Source organism: Anabas testudineus, chromosome 22 (genome assembly GCF_900324465.2).
Source record: "Anabas testudineus chromosome 22, fAnaTes1.2, whole genome shotgun sequence".
Classification (NCBI taxonomy): Eukaryota; Metazoa; Chordata; class Actinopteri; order Anabantiformes; family Anabantidae; genus Anabas; species Anabas testudineus.
This window is the reverse complement of record NC_046630.1, coordinates 10,844,771-10,867,322: the sequence shown is the minus strand read 5'-3', so window position 1 is coordinate 10,867,322 and position 22,552 is coordinate 10,844,771. Positions and strand designations below refer to the sequence as shown.

General features: G+C 38.4%; 3 protein-coding genes across 4 annotated transcripts; 2 read left to right on the top strand and 1 right to left on the bottom strand.

Moving 5' to 3' along the window:
* Nucleotides 1-502: 502 nt before the first annotated feature.
* LOC113148259 (14-3-3 protein beta/alpha-1) lies at nt 503-7,525 on the top strand. Of its 2 annotated transcripts, none has more exons than XM_026339888.1 (6): nt 503-629; nt 1,129-1,530; nt 4,642-4,765; nt 5,853-6,016; nt 6,143-6,238; nt 6,473-7,525. In XM_026339888.1, exons 2-6 carry the CDS (start codon nt 1,237-1,239, stop codon nt 6,545-6,547), a joined length of 753 nt encoding a protein of 250 aa, XP_026195673.1. In that variant the 5' UTR covers nt 503-629; nt 1,129-1,236; the 3' UTR covers nt 6,548-7,525. The 2 variants fall into 2 exon arrangements, with proteins under 2 accessions (XP_026195673.1, XP_026195674.1); XM_026339889.1 differs by having other exon boundaries at nt 530-625.
* Nucleotides 7,526-8,505: 980 nt separating this feature from the next.
* adam17a (ADAM metallopeptidase domain 17a) lies at nt 8,506-20,012 on the top strand. The gene is made up of 19 exons (XM_026339773.1): nt 8,506-8,717; nt 9,009-9,141; nt 9,562-9,695; nt 10,048-10,136; nt 10,586-10,754; nt 11,932-12,062; nt 12,278-12,364; nt 13,007-13,132; nt 13,263-13,407; nt 13,520-13,611; nt 14,101-14,253; nt 14,754-14,953; nt 15,058-15,161; nt 15,289-15,423; nt 15,827-15,957; nt 16,164-16,242; nt 16,405-16,493; nt 16,636-16,695; nt 18,290-20,012. The coding sequence occupies exons 1-19, from the start codon at nt 8,612-8,614 to the stop codon at nt 18,704-18,706; spliced, it is 2,580 nt and encodes an 859-aa protein (XP_026195558.1). The 5' UTR covers nt 8,506-8,611; the 3' UTR covers nt 18,707-20,012.
* Nucleotides 19,968-22,146, bottom strand: iah1 (isoamyl acetate hydrolyzing esterase 1 (putative)). The gene is made up of 6 exons (XM_026339774.1): nt 22,047-22,146; nt 21,852-21,904; nt 21,614-21,765; nt 20,908-21,069; nt 20,692-20,813; nt 19,968-20,334 (listed from the first exon to the last, which is right to left on the bottom strand). Exons 1-6 carry the CDS (start codon nt 22,101-22,103, stop codon nt 20,158-20,160), a joined length of 723 nt encoding a protein of 240 aa, XP_026195559.1. The 5' UTR covers nt 22,104-22,146; the 3' UTR covers nt 19,968-20,157.
* Nucleotides 22,147-22,552: the final 406 nt, after the last annotated feature.

Here is a 22,552-nt window from a genome sequence, read left to right as displayed (position 1 = left end):
GAGATGGTCTATGTGGGTTGTCTTAAAATAATCTACAGTGTGTTTCATGCTGATGAGGGAACATGTCACCCAGTTTTCATGTTTTGTTTAACAGTTGTTGGACAAAAGTGGGGGATTGTCGCACAAAGGTAAACCAATTATAGAGACATGATGGTACGTGAATGTAATTAATAGAAAAGTATAAAATACCGCTGGGTAAAACTTACAAAATGAAATTAACACATGTGAGTGTATGACTAAGGAGTAAGTGCCACACCCGCCTCCAGCGCCCACATCGTGTGAAAGGAGGCAGTGATTGGATGAGCATCGCCATGGCAATGCGATGACGTCTTCATCCCTTGCTCTAATTGGAGGAAACCCCGTGGCCCAAGTCGCTGCAGCGTTCCGGTCTGTCAAACTATCTTTAAAGGCCCGCCTCTTTCCCCCGCGCTAAACAACTACTGGTTTACACCGACAAACTTTCCTGTCGATCGAGCGAAATTACAATTTACTATTGGACAGTGTACGTTCACTTGGACCGCCCACTTTCAGCACGCTCAGTTAGATTGTCGCTGCTGCTACCGTTCTTTGCCTTTCTGTTCAATCGCTGAAATCGGATCAATTTGTGGAGGAAATTTGGACCTCTGTAGGTCAGAAACGACTATTTTATTCTTTTTATTTACATGTATGAACGATGGTTGATTTCTAAACAGAAAATGTGTGGTTAGTGTAGTGTTTTTAACTAGTAATGCTAATATGATATTTTTTTTATTGAAAGGAGTGGCCGATGTAGCCAATGCTAGCTAGCTGCTCCAGACAGCTTTGTGGCGGGTTGCCTTGCGAAATGGGGCTTGTCAGCAGATCTCTGCTTCCGATGGTCGCAGCCAAGCTTAGCTTTGAAGCAGTTTGTTGAGATGTTGTTGTACACTGATTTATTATAAATCGTGTACGTTTGTTTTAATCAAAACGGGCTGGTAATTTTGTAACTAAAGGTAAATGTGTCTGGATTTTCTTCCGCTCGACGTAGCGTTATTTTAATTACTGCTGTTGTAGCACTGTCCAGCTAATAATACCTAATGTCGTGATGACCTGACGGATGGTTTGCCCTCCGTTTCAACACCCACTTATTGTATCCACTCTCTTTCGCAGCTTGTAACGTTACTGTGGGGACTACCACCGTCGATCCCTTGCTGCAGCTATTTAACTCAGCAGTTCTTGACTGTCATATACCCCTCGGATTTCTAAAATATAAAAACTATGGATAGAACGGATCTTATTCAGAAGGCCAAGCTTGCGGAGCAGGCTGAGCGCTACGACGACATGGCAGACTGCATGAAGGAAGTTACAGAGAAGGGAGGCGAGCTGTCAAACGAGGAGAGGAACCTGCTGTCCGTCGCCTACAAGAACGTGGTTGGGGCGAGGCGGTCCGCATGGAGGGTGATGTCCAGCATCGGACTGAAGACCGAAGGGTGCGAGAAGAAGCAGCAGATGGTCAAGGAGTATCGGGAAAAGGTGGAGAAAGAGCTGCAAGAGATCTGCAACAACGTTTTGGTAAAGTATCACATTTTAAGTCTGCAGCATTAATACAGTGAGAGATGGAGACCAAAGTAGTCAAAATACTAAAATCAGAGCTGTGTTGGTTCACAGCTGGTTGAATTTTATTGAATTAAAACTCCTTTAATCGGCGATGACTTAAATTGAATTGTGATTGCATCATTTCTAGGTAATGTCTATTGTAACCTAGCTATTTAAGGTTAACTTACATTAAAAATATGAAGTGAATTATTTGTTAAGCTTTATTGAACATAATTGTTGACATTATCTGCATTGAGTCTTTAATGCTCATTTTTTGGCACACAAAATGCAAAAGAAAGGTGAATAATAATAATGTGTGTCAAATGGCATCTTCCTTGTTTTCTTTGAGCTCATCTGTTACATAAATATGGCTCCTAAAGCCGGAGAGGACAAGGAAGCATTATGTAGTCCTCCCACTGTTCCTGCCTTTTGGGAATCTGCATTTAGAACAATAGGCTTGAAACCTTGTGAGGGTGTGAACTGACAAGAGGTCACAGTGACTACACCAACAAGGTGTGTCTGAATGGGTGGAGAGAGAAGTCGGGCTACACACAGGAAAGATATGCTATATTCTGTGGTCTGTAAAGTTCTGCTACGTTCAGTATTCATGCAGTCCCATCTGGCACTTAGAGACATAATGTGGTTAGCCAAGTGCAAGAATTTACATGCATAAATGACTCATACTCGCCCTAAAGCCTAGTTTGTCCTGATCACTAAAAATGACCAATAAGAATGTGCTTGCTATTACAAGTACATTAATTCTCAAATATTATTTTCCACTTTTCAAGGCCAAGCTTTACTGGAATGCTGATGGTGTTGCTTTTACCTTTTGTTTAATGCAACAGCAAATAGTGGGGTTTTACATTATTTCTAGCCTGCTTCAATAATGGATTAGAAAAGATCTGGGTAAAAGCTTAGCTGTAAGATCGAGAACATTTCCATGAGCTGATGTCTTTAAAAATGCACTGCAAATCTGCAGGGGCCATTCATTTTCCACCATTATTCTATGTGTGTTCCTAAGAATTTTCACTGCATGGTTGTGAATTAGCTTTCAGTATCTGTGCTAGTGAGTGTTGACTTAGAGTTTGTCAGCAGATGAGGATGAGGGTGTGTCTGTCCTCATGCCTTAACTTGTCTGCAGTAGCCTGACAGGTTAGTTTCGCACCCACAAAGGCAGAAGAGCAGGGACCACAATAGACAAGCTGCTTGTGGGTTCCAGTGCCATTTCCTGCTTAGTAGTCTGAGACTATATGGATCTCAGCTGAAAGCATGTCATCTTTTCATGTCATGTTGAAAGTTTGCAGAACAGGACTGTATATTGACATTTGAAGCTTTAGAACAAATAAATGATGAATCACGTTCTCTCAATTGGATTTCCAGTGTACAAATGTATTCTAGTGGTGGGACACAACACTAGCAAATTTAATTCTTGTGCCATTCTGATTATCACATTTGCAAAGAAAAGTAAACAAGACCATAACCCAATAGCTAAAAGCCCAGTAGCTAATTGTGGTGTTGCTGATTGAATTAATAATGGGGGATTCATCCATGCTTGGAAAGTATCTATCAGATCATGCTAGACGTTTAAAGATGTACACACAACCAGTTAGACTTTTATCCAGGACACTATCTTGTCTTTTGAGCTTTGGTGAGTGAAAGCTTTGAGAACGAGACTACTCACCATCTTGTCTATTGTGCAGAGCATGCATTGAACGAGGAATGCTGAGCACTTGAGAAATGCGCATGTTTCATTTTTGAGCCAATCTTTGTGTCAGTAAATGACTGGGTAGTGGCTGTTGGGGTGGGTTTGGCTCAGATTAGGGCAGCTTTCTTCCAGTATTATAAGTTTTTATGTATTTATTCAGAATTTAGATAAGTGAAAATAAAGAGGATTTTTATCCACTGTGAACTAAGTATTACATATATCATGAGTGTCATTAGGGTTGAGCTGTTGGGAAAACATTCTGAGTGAAATGGTTAATCTGCTTTGTAAATCAGTTAATGGATGTGATTTGTTCTATAATTTACCACCATTAGAGACACCATTTTCAATGTTTGACTCGTTTTGCAATTAAGACAACAAATTGTAGTTTTTAGAGTACAGTTTTTTTAGTCTTTTAGAGATGATCCCTTAAAGCTGCACTGTACATTTATTGGGTTTTTGTTACATTTTGTTAAGACTTCTAATCTAATCTAAGGTTGTAAAAATAAGTCTGACAGTTCTGCTGTATAGTTTCTCATTAGGATCAAGATGTAAAAACTGAAGGTAGCGCTTCTGCAGTAGTAAACACATCATTGAACATCTAGGCTAAAATCCTGCTCTAGGTGCTGTCTTTGATCTAATTTCTCCACTATATTGACTAGACAGAGATGGAACTGTGTTTGTTTTTTTTTTTTATGTATATGTATATGCTACAAGCATGGCTCTTTTTTGAGCTCCGTAATGTTATGTAATCATTGAGATTACAACACTATTTGTTGTTCACTAGACTGTACTAGTATAATAATCTTGGTTATATTTCAGTAAAGTTGGTTAAAATCAGCAATAAGGCCGTTGTCAGCACTGATACATCAATCTCAATACAGTACTGAGGAGAACAGAGTGCTCTTAGAAAAGGGTGTGAAATCTGGGACAGGAGACAGCTAGGGACACACTAGAGGCCTGGCCTCATTGTGGACAATTTCAAGAGACTTGAAACTGACACACAGCAAAACATTTCTTACAAATGACACATGTGCTTGACTCTGAATATAGCAGAGCTGTACTCATTAATAATGGAGCTGGGCAGCTACTGAAAGCAAAGGGAGTAGTGCTCTCTGGTGGAGAGAACACTCATATGTGAAACCAGGCTTTTTTTTTTATGGTGTAACATGCAGTGTGATTGTGCGTGGTTTGTTCTCACCATAATTTCTGCCCAACTTGGCACAATTACAGACTGCTCTGTAAATATAATGAGACTCCCGTTTTGGTGACAGACCTGTCAACATGTAGTTGTGGTTGAGTCGACTGTCCTAAAGAGTTTTAATGTTCAGTATTTCTTATGTGCATCTAATTAAATTGATATCTGATGTTTTTTGTCTTCACAGAAACTGCTGGATAATTATTTAATTGGAAACTCCACAAATGCTGAGAGCAAAGTCTTCTATCTAAAGATGAAGGGGGACTATTATAGATACCTTGCTGAAGTTGCCACTGGGGATGACAAATCAAGTGAGTTTACCTTTACCTTTACGTTTTATAAAAAACATCAGCATTTCAAGTTTTCAGTTATTGTTTAATTTGCTACTTTGCTTCTCTTTTGTTTGCATTATGTCGGGGGGGGGGGATCTTTAGCATGTTTTTTATTATTATTTAATTTTTATTCATTTCTTTTTTTTAATATATGTATGTAAGTTGCACTCAAATCTGGGCCCTAAATAAAATCAGCCAGATTTTGTGATAGGGCTTAGAGCTGGAAACATCATTTTCATGTGTCATGGTCGAGTCATCTGATGGGAGACCACAATGGGAGTGCTGGGTAGATAACCGAGAGTAACTTTCCCATAGGGAAATTGTATAATTGCATAATTTCTTCACGATTTCCCTATTCAATGTTCTTCTAATATTAAAGTGTAGCGTATTTAGTGTATTTAGTATGTTACATGTCACATTATCTTTTTTTAAGATAAGTAAAATGGTAAAAGATTAATGTTTTTGTGTAAATTATTGCTCCTGGCTAAATTCTTCTAAGAAAAGCTGTGACGGTGTGTCATGGTTTTCAATAACTTAGCCACAAGCCTACTGGTTCCTATTGTAGATGTAAATAGAATAACAATGGTAAAAAAAAAATTTCAATTTCGAGAAAGGTTAAACTATTTTCTTAAACATCTGGCTTGTATGAAAAGCGTATTGGGAACTATTTCCATCTTTTGTATTCCCATCTGTTGTTTTAGTAAGCATATTCAAAATAGACTTCAGTGTCCTCGTTCACATATGTGGCACAGAGGGATAGGATGTCAGGCTTTGGCTACGTTGATAATACTTTTTGGTCTGATGAAATATTGGTTGGTTTTAGCTTTTGTTCGGAATTGTTTAAAACGATCTATTATTACCAGTCTTTTTTACACATTATGGAGGATAATCTCACTCAGATTTTAATGATTTTGCAGATTCATACCACTCTCCTCATAGTGCATTGAATGTGCTTGTGAAACTTCTGAAACTCAATAATTCATTTAAAAACATTTGGTCAGAACAAACTTCAAAAAATATTACCAGAAATTGACTGAAGTTGTCTGATTTCTTTCCCTTTTTGCAGAGACCATTGAAAACTCACAGCAAGCATACCAGGAAGCATTTGACATCAGCAAGACTGAGATGGACCCCACACATCCTATCCGCTTGGGCTTGGCTCTTAACTTCTCTGTCTTCTTCTATGAGATCCTCAACTCCCCAGACAAAGCCTGCGAATTGGCCAAAAAGGTCTGCAGAGGTTTTTTTTGTTTGTTTTTTTTGTTTTCTTTTTCTTTTTTTCACCAAAGTTTGTCACTTACCCCTAGATGTTTGCAACATGTTCAAAGTGTTAATGCTTGTCTTGTTGTTTTACAGGCATTCGATGATGCTATTGCAGAGCTGGACCATCTAAATGAGGACTCTTACAAAGACAGCACTCTTATCATGCAGCTCCTCAGAGACAACCTGACAGTAAGTGTTCTGCTTTCACACAACCATCACAAAAATAATACTATACCGTGAAAAAGTCGTAAGAATTGTTGCCTGAATGCCTGTTATCAAGTATCCGTATGCTTCAAATAATCTCATACCACATGATGTTTGAACATGTCTCGATCAAGATTCATACAAATTCATAACGAGTGACTTAATCTAGTTATTTCACTGTATTCTACTGCATTTAAAACAAATGTTTTCTCTCCTCAGTTATGGACATCAGACAATGCTGGTGATGAGTGTGAGGCTGGAGAAGGAGGAGATGCTGGAGAAAACGACAGCTAAATTAAACAAGTCCTCAGTGTTGGGTCATCTCCAAAAACAACAAAAGGGAAAAAAACTTTTTACACATCCTTCATTACTTATTTCTCCACTCAAACATTCTACCAATGAAACCCATTGCTGAAAAGAGTTGTGTAAGGAAATAAATTAAAGAATAACTTGCTTCACAATGCAGATTTGGACAACTGGTGAAAAGAGAAGCCCTCCATTCCTTTGGTTTGTGTTTGTCTTGGCCTTCCCATTTGTGCAGTTTCAGCTGTAGAAAAGTATTAGCTTTACAATGGTATCAGACTCCTAGCTCAGTTTAGTGGCAGAGAAATTGAAGTCCTATCATTGAACAACTTAAAGCCTAAATTCTATCACCTTGAGGAAGTGATTTTTCCATTGATAAATGACTGTAACTATAAAACTACCCCCTCCCCACCCACACACACAGTAGTGTGTCTTGTCTCTACATTTATGTGGTACAGTTATAGCAGTTGAAGTCCGGCTTCAAACATAATTTTCATACTGCAGGGAAAGCCAGTACACTTTAAAAGCTGGCAGTAAATATTATAATACAGCCAAGTAGTGACCATCTGTCAAACCCTCACTTTCCGCCCCAGTAATGATGCCACTCTTTCACTGAAGCATGTCTGTTTGGGGGTGAAATGGGGCTTGTTTGTCTGACCAAATGCAGGGACTTTTTTAATGTGGGGAAAAAAGACAACTCTGTCATGCATGTCTCTTGAGATATTACACTGGAATGGGAACAATCGCTGTAACACACACACAAGTCCAAGTGTCAAGAAATTTCCAATGCAGGTTTGTACACATCCTACAACAGGGTGAATTGTTAGTCTGTCCAGTGATTGTCATTAGAGATTTGGACCACTGTTGTTTTACTATTCATTCAATTGTAGTCCCCAAATGCCTTGTGGAACTGTTTGAATCCCTATGTATCAGCTATGTTCAACATAAATAAAACATTTTATAAACCAAGTCATAATTGTTTTTTAATCATTTTACTTGCATATTAATTTTTTTTATGTGTGTGTGTGTGTGTGTGTGTGTATGTATCTACAATGCACCATCTATGTATGAAAGGGAACATTTCAAAGTAAAATAGATATAACAAGAATGTATAAATTTTATTTAATAAGTAGTATCTAAGTGCATTTACAACTGTTAATTTAATTCATTCTATTGGCTCACTACATTCCAGAGAGATGCACGTTTTAGTTTTACTCCACTTTAGATTTAAATGGAAATACAAAATAGACCTTTTAAAATAAAATGCACTGTACTGTTAAAGACTGAACTAAATGTTCATAGATACTTTAGTTTTTAATATTTATTTTGTTAGAAATTCATTTACACATTATAATTTTACATACATTTTGATTGACACACAGTAAATAAAGTGCTGATTGACCTCTATGAGTTGCAACATTAAAAATCATCTTGCATATTAACTGTTTGAAAATAATGGTAATAAAATAATCAGACAGGAGCAGTTCTCTTACATGCAAATGTTTGTTATTTCAAGAACATTTTGCCTACTTAAGTGAGGCTGCAAGCAGGAATTTTACTTTTATTTGTTGGAAATACCACTTTTACCACGAGTATTTGATTACTTCCACTGACATCAATAAATAGATGCGTGTAACGCTTCAAGAAGCCTTTCTGGATACAACTACAGTTTAAAAATGCTTAATTACAAACAATAAATCTTACTTAAGTGTAAAAATACAGTATTGTAATCAATACTAACATACTTAGTGGAAAAAGAAAAGGGAAATACATCCTATATGTTTAGTCCAAATATGTACTTATTTGAAAGTATAAGTATTTATATTTTGTTGTAATAATGTATGTATTATTATTGTATTATTATTACAAAGGGTGCAGTCTTTAACAGTGTACTATATATTTTCTTGTCATACATTAGTAACTCCCAGTAACGTAAAGCTAAAAGCGGATGTTTTCCACTCGGACCATTTCCGGGTTGCTCCGCTAACGTTAACGGTCCAGACAAACGGACAAACTTGTGATAATGACTCAAATAGCTGACTGAGCTGCCTGAAAATGAAGACCATACTGTTAATTGTGTTTGTGGCCTTTTGTTTGGTCAATGGTGCCATTAAGTCAAGAGTTTCTACAGAGGAGAATCACGAAGAAAACCCGGAGTTCGGTGAGTAGCTTAACGAGCTAGCCCAAGCTAACGTTAGCGCTAAGGTAACGTGAAACGCCAGTTTAACCGTGTTTGCAATTATAAGCATAAACTGTAAATCGTAAATTGATTTCATGTGTGTTATTTGGGATTCCGCGTTATTGTGATAACAAACCGCTAGCGTTACTTGTTTTATCACCCGTTAAACCCTGAGGTCATGGCGAGCAGGAAGCAAGTTGCCAACTTATTTTGGGATGAACAAACGGCACTTTTATAAAGTCGTGTCTGTTGTCGCCTCTCTGTGTCCTCCAGATTTTTTAAACTCCATGCTGTCAGATTTTGAGGTGTTGCCATTGTCAGGCTTTCAGCTACATTCTGTAAGGAAGAGGGACGTCCACACCCAGTCCCACCTGGAGCGTCTGGTGAGCTTCAGAGCCCTGCACAGGTACAGCAGCGCCCTCACGTCCGATACAAGTCTACCTCAAAGGGACAGTACAGCTGTGAAGGTTGCAGATAAGGCATTTAATTTATAAGTAGAATATGATTTGATTGCCATATGACCACTAATCAACGTCCTTTATTATCTCTACTAAATACTGACAGATGTATATGTGACACAAAAGGGCATTTATTATTTTTACTCAACTGTCCTGTACACAAACTTTGCTTTTAGTCTTTGTCTTTAAACCAAAAGGTGCATTCAAATTGAGTATTTTCTTTAATTGTTGTTGTTGTTTACAGCACTAGATAACACCCAACACTAAATGTAGTATAACTGTTCACACTACTAATAGCTGTCAGGTTAGCTTGTTTAAGTAAATGCAGACATTATGATAATTATTTTATCTTTTATTTTCACCTCCAGGAATTTCAAGCTTTACCTGACCACCAACACAGACCTTTTCTCTGACAACTTCAAGGCTGTGTTTGTTGATAAACATGGGACGGAGGAGAACTATGATGTTCAACTTCAGAACTATTTCACTGGACATGTTGTTGGTGAGTGGATGGAATAAAATGTTTTAAAAAATATTGAAATATCCCAGAACCTGCATTTTTCTAAATTGTTAGTTTGTGCAAATAAAGCAAGGTTTGTCAAAGATTTGCACTTTAAAGACCTTAACTCGATGCAACATGTTGCATGTTAAATTTGAGAAGTTGTGCTCAAATAACTTGTGTCAGCAGTAATTATAACATAGGGGTGGTGATGATGTTGCCTAATTTGGGTAATACTGACTTGTGATAGCACACTGATGTATCTGTACATGCTTTTACTTAATTGATTATGATATTTACTTTTTATGGGTCAAGTCTTTTAATGATTTTATCCTTGCTTGTTTTGTGTTTGCAGGAGAGGAGAATTCACGTGTACAGGCACATATAGATGGAGATGATTTCTCTGCTCACATTCTAACTAATGAAGCAGAGTACAATGTAGAGGTAACAAAATTGCATTCGTTCATAGAATACTTCCAGAAAAAATAATTGGATGCAATGCAATAGTGTTTTCAGTGTGTAGTAGCTTTTATCTACTTTTTCTACTACTTTTCTGTATTACAAATATGATGACTAGTACATAGAAAATGGTTTACAGCTATTTGACAGGAGTTTTCTGTTTAGTTTTAGTCATTGTCCTTTCCTTTTCAGTGACATTTTAGTCATTTATTTTAGTCAAGATTTAGTCAGTGTTTTTGTGATTTAGTCATAGATTGTATGAAAAACATTCTGCTATGAACTTTGAGGCCTAAATAATGGATACAGATATTATCCTTATTGAATATACAGGTACGGGCACTGGGTAAAACATTAATAAATGCAGCTAATAACGTTCTCATTCTCATAACCCTGCTCTGAACCCGGGCTTACACACTTTTATTCTGGCTATCCAGCCCTTGTGGAGGTTCATGGACTCCCCAACTGATGGCAGGTTGCTGGTTTATCGCTCTGATGACATCAAGAATCTGAGTCGCATTGTATCTCCAAAAGTTTGCGGTTATATCCATGCAGAGGCAGAGAACCTACTTCCACAGACTGTCAAGAGGGTGCAGCAGGAACAGGGTGAGTTGTGCTCTATTGGAAATGTCTTAAAGAAAGATGGAATATATAAGGTTTGTAGATCACAGCCCTGGTGCAGACTAGGCTCTGTGCTATTTTTTTGTGGATGGTAAAGACTAGATTAAAAAAAAAAAAACAGTAGGAGGATAGCAAAGGTTTAAGGTGGAGAGAAAGGAGGAGGCTGTAGTAGTGAGACAAAGGAGGTGGGTGTTACATTCTGTAACAGTCACTTTAATAAAAGCCTTTTTATCCGTACAGCCGAGCCGATCTTATGCACACAAAACAAGTGGGTATTATGTAAAAACCGAATGACTTTTGATATTTTTTGTGCCGCTTTGAAAATGTAGAATATACATAGCATATAATGGTGATGACATATCAGAGGAGATATTTAAGACAGCTCACACTGGATCTTGGTTAAAAGCACTCAGAGACATGAGTTGAGGTGAAGGTTCTTACGGAGGAGGCATTAAAATTCATGGAGGTTCTGCTGCCCAGTGAGATGACTCCGAGTGGCTGTGGAAGCCAGATCATCACACACCCACACTTGTGAACAGTGTTGAGCCAAGTACTGTATATAGTGTGATGTAATGCGCAAATGGGATGTTTTCCTGTTGTGCTTTTCTCTTATTCTTCACATCATTTATGATGTATGAAGTTGAAGGCCTTTCTCCCAAATGTTTTAATAGCATTTTCCAATGTGTATCATAAATAACAGCCTATTTCAGTGAAATTCAACTTTTCTTCCCTAAGAAACAAAGTATAACTCAAAATGACAGGTGGTGAAGACCTGAGGTGATGGTGACGATCACAGACCCACTGCTCAAATTAGATGGGTAAACCTAACAACATTGTAGAATCTGTATGTGAAATTGGTTTTCATTTCTACTTGCTGCCACATATAGCAGTCACAATGTTTGAATGTTTATTAAGCACTCAGGTCACTACTTTAAAGTAACTGTGGTTTAATTGTGACTTGGAAAAATTGACGCAGAGCTTAATCAGTTCACAGGCAAACAAAAAAAAAAGACAAGTTGCTAAATATAAAAATGAGGGCAATTAACAGTGGGATAGTAGAGCGTGGCCTCATTGTTTAACTTCTTGATGTATCTGCCTTTAAGAAAACTTACCCTTGACTGATATGCATGAATATGCATTTCCTATGAATTTTGTCTTGTAGAGTACCACCACAGAGAGAAGAGACAGTCCCTTGACCCCAAGAAGAATACTTGCCCATTGCTGCTGGTTGCAGATTACCGCTTCTTTAAACACATGGGCCGTGGACAAGAGAGCATCACTCTTAATTATCTGGTCTGATATTATTTTATGCTCCTACATAAAAAACTAAGTTCAGTAACAGAGGAAGAATTCAGCATGTAAAGGTTAAACTTGCACCCAAAGGGTACTAAATTAAAGAGAATAGAAGGAGAAATAGGTTTTACAAAAAATTAACACATTTTTTTTATAATCAGCATTTTGTTAATACTAATTATCTAACTATCTATATTTTTCTTTTCTCACTTCAGATTGAGTTGATTGATCGAGTTGATGACATTTATAGGAACACAACCTGGGCTGATGAGTTGAAAGGTTACGGCGTCCAAATCCGTCAGGTGTGTGCACATCAAAATTTGACTTTGACCAATTTATGGCACCTCAGCATCAGATTACATGATAGCTTTGTTTCATATAGTGTCCTTACTGGAAGTGAGGCTGAGAATAATGCAGTCCCTCAGTGAGTTTGAGAGCAGCGTTTTTTTTGAGGAACTGAAAGCTTTTGTATTTTTCTCGTGGGGTAATTCAATTTGTTCCACAGGCTTTGGGAATGAATGGAGACACTGTTATAGTGCAAGTCTCGGGTTTTCTCACTGAGAAGATATGCATTAATTTAGCTACTTGAGTTATTGTGCAATCTTCTTCTTTACTTTGAATGTCCAAAAGAAATGGTGCCACTTTTAACACCAATAAAGTAAATGAAATTTAAAATACAATAACCATAGGTCTGAGATTAGGGCATTTCCAGCAACCTAGGTTGCAGTTCACTATAATTTATAATTAATAAATTATTTGAGATGTATTATTTGTTTGTGCTTTCTGCATCCTGAAATCTGTTCAGATTTCAGAACAGGTACCACACATTATATAAAGATACCATTCATAATCAGCCAAGTTTTGCCCAACACTTAAAAGAGTATTGTTTTGTAATTACACAAGAGGAATTTATCATTAATGATGCCTTTGGTCACTATTCTCAGATCATTATCAACAAGGAGCCTACAAAGCCTCCCTCAGACCAAGCTAAGAATGGCTGGGTTCATTATAACATGGAGAACAGCCCTGTGAAAGGAAAAGAGGTCTGGGATGTGAAGAAACTTTTAGAGGTAGGAGAGAGAGACCGATAGAGGATGTTTTTGAGAATGTTAATGTTCTTCACTTATGTTTTTTTTATTTTTACACATCAATAAATCTCATTTTGACAAGTTGGTAGTTAATAGTTTTTGTATCTCTCAGCAATTCAGCTCAGACATAGCTGACAACGCCTCCACAGTGTGTCTTGCCCACCTGTTCACCTACCAGGATTTCGATGAGGGCACACTGGGGCTGGCCTACGTTGCCCCTTCCAAACCTAATGCCCTCGGTGGCCTCTGCCCAAAACGTAAGGACACATACCTTTGTGGCAATATGGCCATTTCTTGAAAAACCATGTTACCAAATCAGTGAACTATTTTACAAAGTCACCTAACTCAGTTTGTGTGTGTGTTTTTTAGCCTACTATCCATCTCAGTCTATCAGGAAGCCCAGTTACCTCAACACAGGCTTGACAAGCACCAAGAACTATGGCAAAACAATCCTCACAAAGGTCTGTTTTATCTTCAATCATCATCTTAGAAAAACTAATTATGCGTGTACTGTTTTTCTTCCAGAATGTTGTGCAACATGCTATGTTGTGCAGCTCACACACCTTTTCATGTGGGTGTTATGAGTAATTATGTAAACCCTGTTGCATTTTGACACCTCAAGTATCAGTGTGCGGCTTGCTCTACTGAACAGTTTACAGTAAAGTTTCAAAGCATTAATCTGCACCGGGGGAAGTCATTGGGTGATACTGAATCTGTACTGTCTTTGCTGTAATTGCATATTTTGTACACTCATCAGTGAAATTAGTGGTATTATTATTACAATGTGCTCATTTGTTATTAGTTAACCAAGCAATATTTTTTAACACCAACAGAGTCTATAGACAGTGCTGAATTTGTTGCTGAATAGAATTTGGGGCATGTGTTTTTAATTTATCCAGTTGTAAACAATATGTTTTATGAGTAAATCTGGTGTGTTTTTGTCCCATCAGGAGGCGGATTTAGTGACCACTCATGAGTTGGGCCATAACTTTGGAGCAGAGCATGATCCTGACAACATCCCTTTTTGTGCTCCCAGTGATGACCAAGGAGGGAAGTTTGTCATGTATCCCATTGCTGTGAGTGGAGACCACGTCAACAACAAGGTACAAACACGTCAAAAATGCTAATTGAAACAAACAACAGAAGGGTAACTGTCTCCTAACTGCAAAATATATAACAAACTATTCTATCAGTTAAGATACACTGAGTTAATGTTATGAAGTGCAAATGTTTCTAAATGAGCTGTTCCTACACAGCCTAGTGAGTCATAGTTGTTCTTGTGAAATATAATGACAAACAGTAAATGTACTGTGCCTCCTGAGCAATTGCGCTCACCAGCTAATATGCAGGGCATTTTTGCTGCAGCGTAAAAGTAGAAATACAGATTTTTATCTGATGACTTTTTCTGCATGTCAAGTTATCTGCAAGGGTTAAAACAAACTCTTATGCATGAATGGAAAAATAAACACACAAAGGCTATGAAACTATTCATTTATCTGTATATCTGAGCTCACTGTGATCCAAAGACACTTTGCAGATAGAAACAAAGAGGATCTGCTCCTAGTTAACTTCTAACCTATGTAATGCCCATTCTCTCCCACAGCGTTTCTCAAGCTGCAGCAAGACCTCTATAGAAAAGACGTTACGTCAGAAGGCTCCTTTGTGCTTCAAGGAGAGAAACAGTAAGGTATGTGGGAACTCCAGAGTGGAGGAAGGGGAGGAGTGTGACCCTGGGCTACTCCACCTCAATGACGACCCATGCTGTTCATCTGACTGCAAATTCAAAAGTGGTTCAGAGTGCAGGTATGAGGGCTCAAAGACAAAATTAAAACACAGTCATCATTAAGATATTAGAAAACGTTTGAGTCACATAGATTCACATGATCCGATCCAATTTCTCTCCACAGTGACAGAAACAGTCCTTGCTGTAAGGACTGCAAGTTTGAGAAGGCAGGAACACGGTGCCAGGAACCCATTAATGCTACCTGCAAAGGCACATCTTTCTGCAGAGGTGATCGCCATCTGCTGGTTAAATATGAAAACTGCAGCAAACACTAGGAGGCTATTTGCAGTGATCTTGGGCAGCTTTTTAAATGACAAATTAAAAAAATTATCTTAACCTTCCCTTTACATCATAGGAAACAGCAGTGAATGCCCACCTCCTGTAAACGCAGAAGACAACACTGTGTGTGTCGACAATGGCCGATGTCGGAAAGGAGAGTGTCACCCTTTCTGTGAGGCCATGCAGCAGCTTCAGTCTTGTGCCTGCAATGGTAAGAACCTGTAATAGTAATTTGTTACAGAATCAGGGATAATTTTGCAAGACATCAAACTGGTAAAAGCTGGATGGATTGTGTGATTAACATCATGAGTCCCAGCTGTTTGAGCTAACAAACAACAGTAGTAGCAAACAGACTCCAGAAATAGTTAAAATATAATATTTTTAAAGAAAAAAGCTTTTTTAATGCCTGGAAAGTTTAGATTAGATAGGTTCCTCCATATGGCAGTGCCTTGTTGAAAACAATCTAATTACGTTGACATGCGATGAGCTAACATGTTGCTCTGTTTAATCTTGACAGTATCTGCATGAATCTGTCCAGTTTGAATCCATCTTTTAATCACTGTTCTGGGAAACAAACTGATGTGTAACTAAATGATTTTCTCTCCTGCTTCCAGAGACTGATAACTCCTGTAAAGTATGCTGCAGGGGAAAAGATGGCAAATGCTCTCCCTTTATTCAGAGCAGTGGTAATTTCCTTTTACTTCGCAAAGGAAAACCCTGCACTGTAGGCTTTTGTGACGAGAACGTGAGTCACCAAACCCTTTGTATTTTTTCATTCCACATACGTGGTTCCAGCTGCCCCTACCTTATTTGCATCATGTTTATTTTACTCATTTTAGATATTAGCACAGAAAGAGCTTGCAAAATTATTTGTATATTACAATGAGTTTAGTCACCCAAATTGCTTTATTTGCGTGCTTGGAGCATTTCAGTTTTCTCTTGTTAAAACAGGGAAAGTGCATGAAGCAAGTACAAGATGTGATTGAGAGGTTGTGGGATTTTATCGACAAGCTGGACATTAACACTTTTGGTAAGTCAGTTACTTCAGGCCGCTTTCAACTTTTAACAAACATGTAAACGCGAAGCATTAAACTTTTAAATTTAGTCTATATTGTTTGTCTATTACAACACAGTGAAGGGTAAACACAGGTCATCTGTTTCTGTCTGCTCTATTTTTACCCCACTTCATTAGGAAAGTTCCTGGCTGATAACATAGTGGGCTCCGTCTTGGTGTTTTCCCTCGTCTTCTGGATTCCTCTTAGTATCTTGGTTCACTGTGTGGTAAGAAACATTTGTACATCACTTGACACTAGTTTCCAGTGTCTTTGTGTGTCATGAACCCCTCTTTCTAGATTCTGTAGTTGAACTAGGGAACCTAATTCTTGTATGGTGTGAAGTGACCCTGTTTGTTTCTTTTTTGTAGGACAAAAGACTTGACCAACAGTATGAGGAGAACACAAAGTCCATTTGCTACCCTCCAAATGTAAGTTCCCTCTCCTATGATCACTTGTCATTGTGTGCACTAAAATTGTTGCCACAATAACCAAACTAATTCAATTCCATGTTGCTATTTTAACTGACCTATTTAGCAAGGATTGGATAAGGAGGCATGGGGGTTGATTGTTCAGGTCAAAGTGTTTGCATAAAAAAAAAAGCAAATTAACTTTTAGGTTTCTGCGTGATCTTTTACCATTAAAATTAATGGTAAAAGACCACCATTAAAATTTAGTATAGTATAAATCCTGCTGATAGGTTATAACTTTAAGAGTTTTTTCTATACATCAATTATTTCTTTGACATCCTTTATGTGCTACTGCAAAACATTCATGTTCTGCCTAATATTCCCAAGACAGTCCTGATAATTCTGGTTCTTCATTGGCTCAGGGTTTAAATGGTATGAACTAGTCTCAGGTTATCTATTAGTAGGGGCCTCACTGTCAAAGCTGGGTTCAAGCTGCAAATGACCTGTCCATCACTCTTTGCCTTGGCCCTTTCCATTCTCATTGGAACTGCAGCAGATGGTGGAAGTTTGTAGTAGAGCTCCCGCCATAGGTGAGTGCGTGTGCCGTGGCTTGGTGTTTCAATGCGTTGCCATGGAGTCCATGATGATGCATGGTCATTGGCCCACGTTTGTGATACTCCTGCAGTTGCTTACTCCTTGATGTAATCACTGATCTAGCTAAACATTTCCAAACCTGAAACTCACCTGTCTTTCATATGAGAGATCAAGTGAGAGGGGCTCAAAGTTAAACTAGATGTTTAACGTGACTGAAAAGTGTGTTCCTCTGCCCAGATGTTATCTTTACTGAGTCATTATCTGATCAGAAATTACCTCAAGAAAGCAAGATTGCATTTTAGGAGTATTCAAACAGAAAGAGGACAGAACAGGTCGCACTTGTTGTCTTTTGTGAAATCAGATGAGGTGTGTGTCAACATTTTAAGTTTGCATCTGCTGCTGTTCAGCCACAGCAAGAAGACGGTAATGTCCTTTAGGTGATTGTTTCTTTTACTTTTTATCCATTCTTTTTCTTTTGTAATGACTGTCTGCACTGTGTTATGTTCTCTTAGGTTTGATTGGGAACATGGGAAGACTGAGGCAGCATTCCTCTATAGACTTTTCTCACAGCACATAGATTGACTTTTAATAACAGGAAAAGCACAAGATCAACTAATGACAGTTCCACTAGATCTTCTTGTAAGCCCTCTTACTCAGCAAGCATGAATGGTATCAGGGCCCTCATGACTCTAAATGGACTGTAGCCACTAGTACACCTGTTTGACAGCTCAAATGTGCACTGTGAGAAAGGTTTATTTTACTCATTCTCTCTTTTACTGGGAGTATTGGGGATAATAATGAATAGATAGCAGATATCTAAAGAGAATCTCAATAATACCATTGAAATAACATGAAAGTGATGATAAACCTGTTTTATTTGTATATTATATTGTAGAGTTTAGGAGAAATATCTGGCTGTCTGATTTTAACAGAATGTAGTAAAAAGGGGATTGATCTCACCTCAGTCAGAGACAACTATTGATGTTCGTCTGTCTCACATGTTATTATTTTTGTTCTTTAGAGTCAAGAAATGCTGAGCAACCTCGAGTCAGCATCCGTGCGCATCGTCAAGCCGCCTCAACCTCCCTCCTCCTCCGGCGGCCGGACCGTGCCCTCCTGCCAGCCCCTGCAGCATCAGCAGCTGAGCCAGGTCGGGGCCCCTCCCGTGGCCAGCAGCAGTACCCTGGCCCCCGGTCCGAGCTACGGCCTCACCCCGGACAGCGCAGGGGGGTTGCGGATGGCCACCATCCAGGAGGATCCCAGCAGCGACTCTCACCTGGGAGAGGAAGGCCTGTCGGACGATTTCACAACCGCAGGAGCCTGCTCGTCGGTTACGAAATCCTCCTACGAGGATCTGACAGAAAAGAACCCACCAACCAAGGACCGGCGGCGCCTCAAGAGGCAGGACTGCATTGAGAGTAAAGAGACAGAATGCTGAGAGCAAATGGCCAGTACTTTGTTTGAGAGCACTAACCTATATGTGATATGTTTTAGGGAACATGCTATTCTCATAGCTCAAAGATGTTTGTTGGTTAGATTTGCTGTTCATCATCACCCAATGCAGTCTTTTAGGCAACGCTGGGAGATCTGAGACTGTCTGTGGAAGTAAGTGTACTGTAGAGCAGTTCCCAAAACATATTGTAGATTAGGATTATTGAGTCATAACCCAGTAGCTGAATGGGTTTTGATTATGCAGGTGTTTTCAAGAACAGTAGATAAACACTGATTACACACCTCATTTCAAGAAAAGCATTAACTCTGGAAATGGGGTTTGGATATTTTTCCCAAGGCTTTATCTGATTTTTATCCCACGGTGCCGTGTGGACCATAAGTTTAAAAGAAAAATCATTTTAACATCCTCAGCATTATAATTTCCTCATGAAATTCTTGTGAACAAAGTACTTTTCTACTAAACTAAGTACCAAAGCAATGCAACTTGATGTTTGCTTTGCTAACATTATTAACAAGTGAAAGATGTTTATTATTCATTCATTATTATTGTGGCAGTGGTTATTTTCCTATTAACCATTAAACATGTCAGTGTCATGTCAACAAGGTGGACACTGAACTGAAATCTCTGTCACAGCTGCACTTGAAGTATTTTTCACATCACTGGAGATCTGAATTTAGTGTTGTACTTTGGTGTGTCATCGGTCATTTATTTAAATACTACAGGCTTGTATATTTTGTCCCTTTTGTACTTCAAGTTTTAATACTGTTCAGTATTACACTTTATGTCCAATTCGAAGTGAGAGATTATATTATCTGAAACTTGCGTGACGTTATTATAACATGGTGCCTTTCCTGATTTTTGTGCCTAACTGTTCGAGACTCGGAGAAAGACGGGAACATTCCCAGTAAATGAACATGAATTTAATTTTAAAAGAACCTGTCTGAGGTGTACAAATGTTGAATTTCTACTTGATTTTCTTTCTTTGTACCACTGTAGGTTATGCACCTCTCCCTTTTTAAATGCTGTCTTGTTGTCTCACCACTGTTGGCTGTTACATAATAAACTTGTAAAATATGTATTTAACTGGTAGGTCAAAACAAAAACAGACTAACATTAACATTGCAGGATGGATGTAATCTGTGAAGAAGCAGCTGATCTGCGTCCTGTACTCTGATGTGTATATTTTTAATGTTTCAATGCATATAATGTTCCTTTTGTAGTTTTTCGCTTGCATTATGTACACAAATCAAAATAAAAATCTTTATTGTGCATTAAAACATTTGAAATGCAGTACTGGCAAACACAAATCACAGTTGATTTTTGTTTCATATGATTAATGCAGTCCAGTGTCTTGATCTTTACAGAATGCCAAGCCTAGCAGGATCAGCTGTATCTTGTAGAAATCCCCCCTTAACAAATATCCACCAACCTCTTCTTCAGTTGTAACAGAGCAGGCTGCTCTCAGGGCTCTTGGCATCCACATCTCCCCAATAGGGCAGGATGAACGGCAGGTCGGCCACGCGTCTTTCTAACAGCCCCCACAGGTGCTGGGCCACAAACTGGTTTCCTTTCTCTGAGAGATGTAGCCCATCAGAAAGGTAGATGGTATAGTCCTGTCCAGCAGAGAATAAAATCATTTTTATTAAATGATACATTAATAAATTATACATAATTTTGGTGACCCAAACCACTGATGTGAATTCTTTTAGTTAAAAAGAAATTTCATGTATTATATGAAACAGAGGTTATTTCTTGATAGATTATTTCAGGAACTGAAGTATTAAAATTTTTGCTCTACAGAAACAATTATTTCTCAGCTGCTAAACAGACATAAAATAACCATGTAAATATGGTCATTTAAAAGCATCTTGTTATTTTCGAGTCATTTGTTAATTCAGATACCTGAAATTGAAAATAAACTTTCTTTAAGCTGCTGTCACAAAGAAACAGCAACAATTACTGGTCCTCACCTGTCCATCTTTCTGCATGAGTGTCCAGAGGTCCAACACTTCTGTGCCACACTGACCAGCAGCCTGGACACACGCCTGAGCATACTGCCCTGCTACTGAATTGTGACGATTAAGAGGACATCCTGGAGGAGACATGACAAAGAGGCTGTTGTAAGTCCGCAATCTAAAAATATCTGTGACAATAAAATAACAATAGAAAAAATATTAATATGTTACCTTTGAGGATGCACTCCTTCTCCCAGGATGGCTCATGAAGAGGTGGAGGGGTGACGAAGATAACTTTGTCTTCTGACACTCCAGCTGAAGCGAGAAGCCTGCTGATCTCCTTCAGGTTTTCTGAATACTCCTGCAGAGGGACGTGCTGTTGAGGGTTTTTATCTGATCAGATGAAAGAAAGCAAAAAAAAAAAAAAAAACAAAACAAAACATAGAAATTATTGATAGAATGTGAAGTAATTATATTCTTTATGGATAAAGTCAATATGCAGGACGTTATGATAAGAATATTCAAAATCTAAACAGCAGAAGTCGAGATATTCTGATCTTTATTCCTAGTTTGAGTCAAGCTCCAAACACGCTGAACCATGCACTTCCTATAAAACAAACACTAGTCACAGCCAGGACACAGTTAGTTAACGGAGCCTATATATATTCTGCACTGCAGAGGCTGACTGAACAGCTGATGATGGTTAAAAACGACATGAATAACTGTGGAGTTATAGCCAGATCTTGCCACAGCTCCACAACCAGCGGAGATCAACTGCATCATACGGACTATACTATCAGAATAAGTCGCTGTGGACCAGAGATAACGCAAAAGTAGCCCCGGAAACATTTGAGCCAAAGAAGACAAGATTGGTTGAGACTGACTTCAGAGAAATGCACAGCACTAGTAAAGAGCAGGTCTGTCAGTGAAACGGTACCTTCCAGTGCACAGTCGTTGGCTCCAAAGAAGACTGTGACAGCAGCTATATTACTGTCTGCTGGGTTTTGACTGGTGATGAGGCGAGGAAGAACTATCTTGGCCCATCTGGAGTTGTATCCAGAAAGTCCCCTGTTTACAACATCACACTTTCTGCAGGCAACATAAAAACGTAGGGTCAATGAGGACAAAAAGTTATATTAAAAATCACAAAAACAAATATATAAGGAGGTGCTCACCTTGCAAGCTTGTTAGCTATTTCTGCACCCCAACCATTAGCTTGAAACGAAAACTGCAAGAAACAAGAGTGTTAATTCTAAACTTGTGCTAGAAAGCTAGCAGCACATGCTAACTAACTAGCAAACTAAGTGAGTAATGCAGACAAATGCAGAATACTACACTCTTTAAAGCGGATTTTCAACGCAGCAGCTTACCTGTGTAATGGAGTCGCCAAATAAAATCACTTTAGGCCAAACTACTGTTTTGGACATTGTGGCTCTGTAGGTAGGAGCTGCCTGCACAGATTTAACTTCCGGGATGACGTATTTCCGTTCTTCACAATAAAAGTCTTCACATCGTGGCTGTCTTTTTTTTTTTAAACATGGTAGATATTCTGCAGAAAATATTCTTGTTGGGCAGATAACATATTATAAAAAAATAAATTTTAGAGAGAACAAAGTTAGAGAACGTGTCTCTCTTTTCCACCTAACCTGGTAAATATCTTTCAGATTGGGCTCCTTAAAGTGTCAGTGCTTGACAGCTAACCAATTGTGTTATTTAATTTATGCCACACATACACCTGTCTGTTTGGATTTGTGTATTTTTATTATTCATTTCATAATTCATATTTAAATGAAATGAACCTTCATAACAATTTGTTTTTTAAATGGAAACACATATACTACCAGTAAAGTGTGTATTACAAAGTAGTAATACTAAG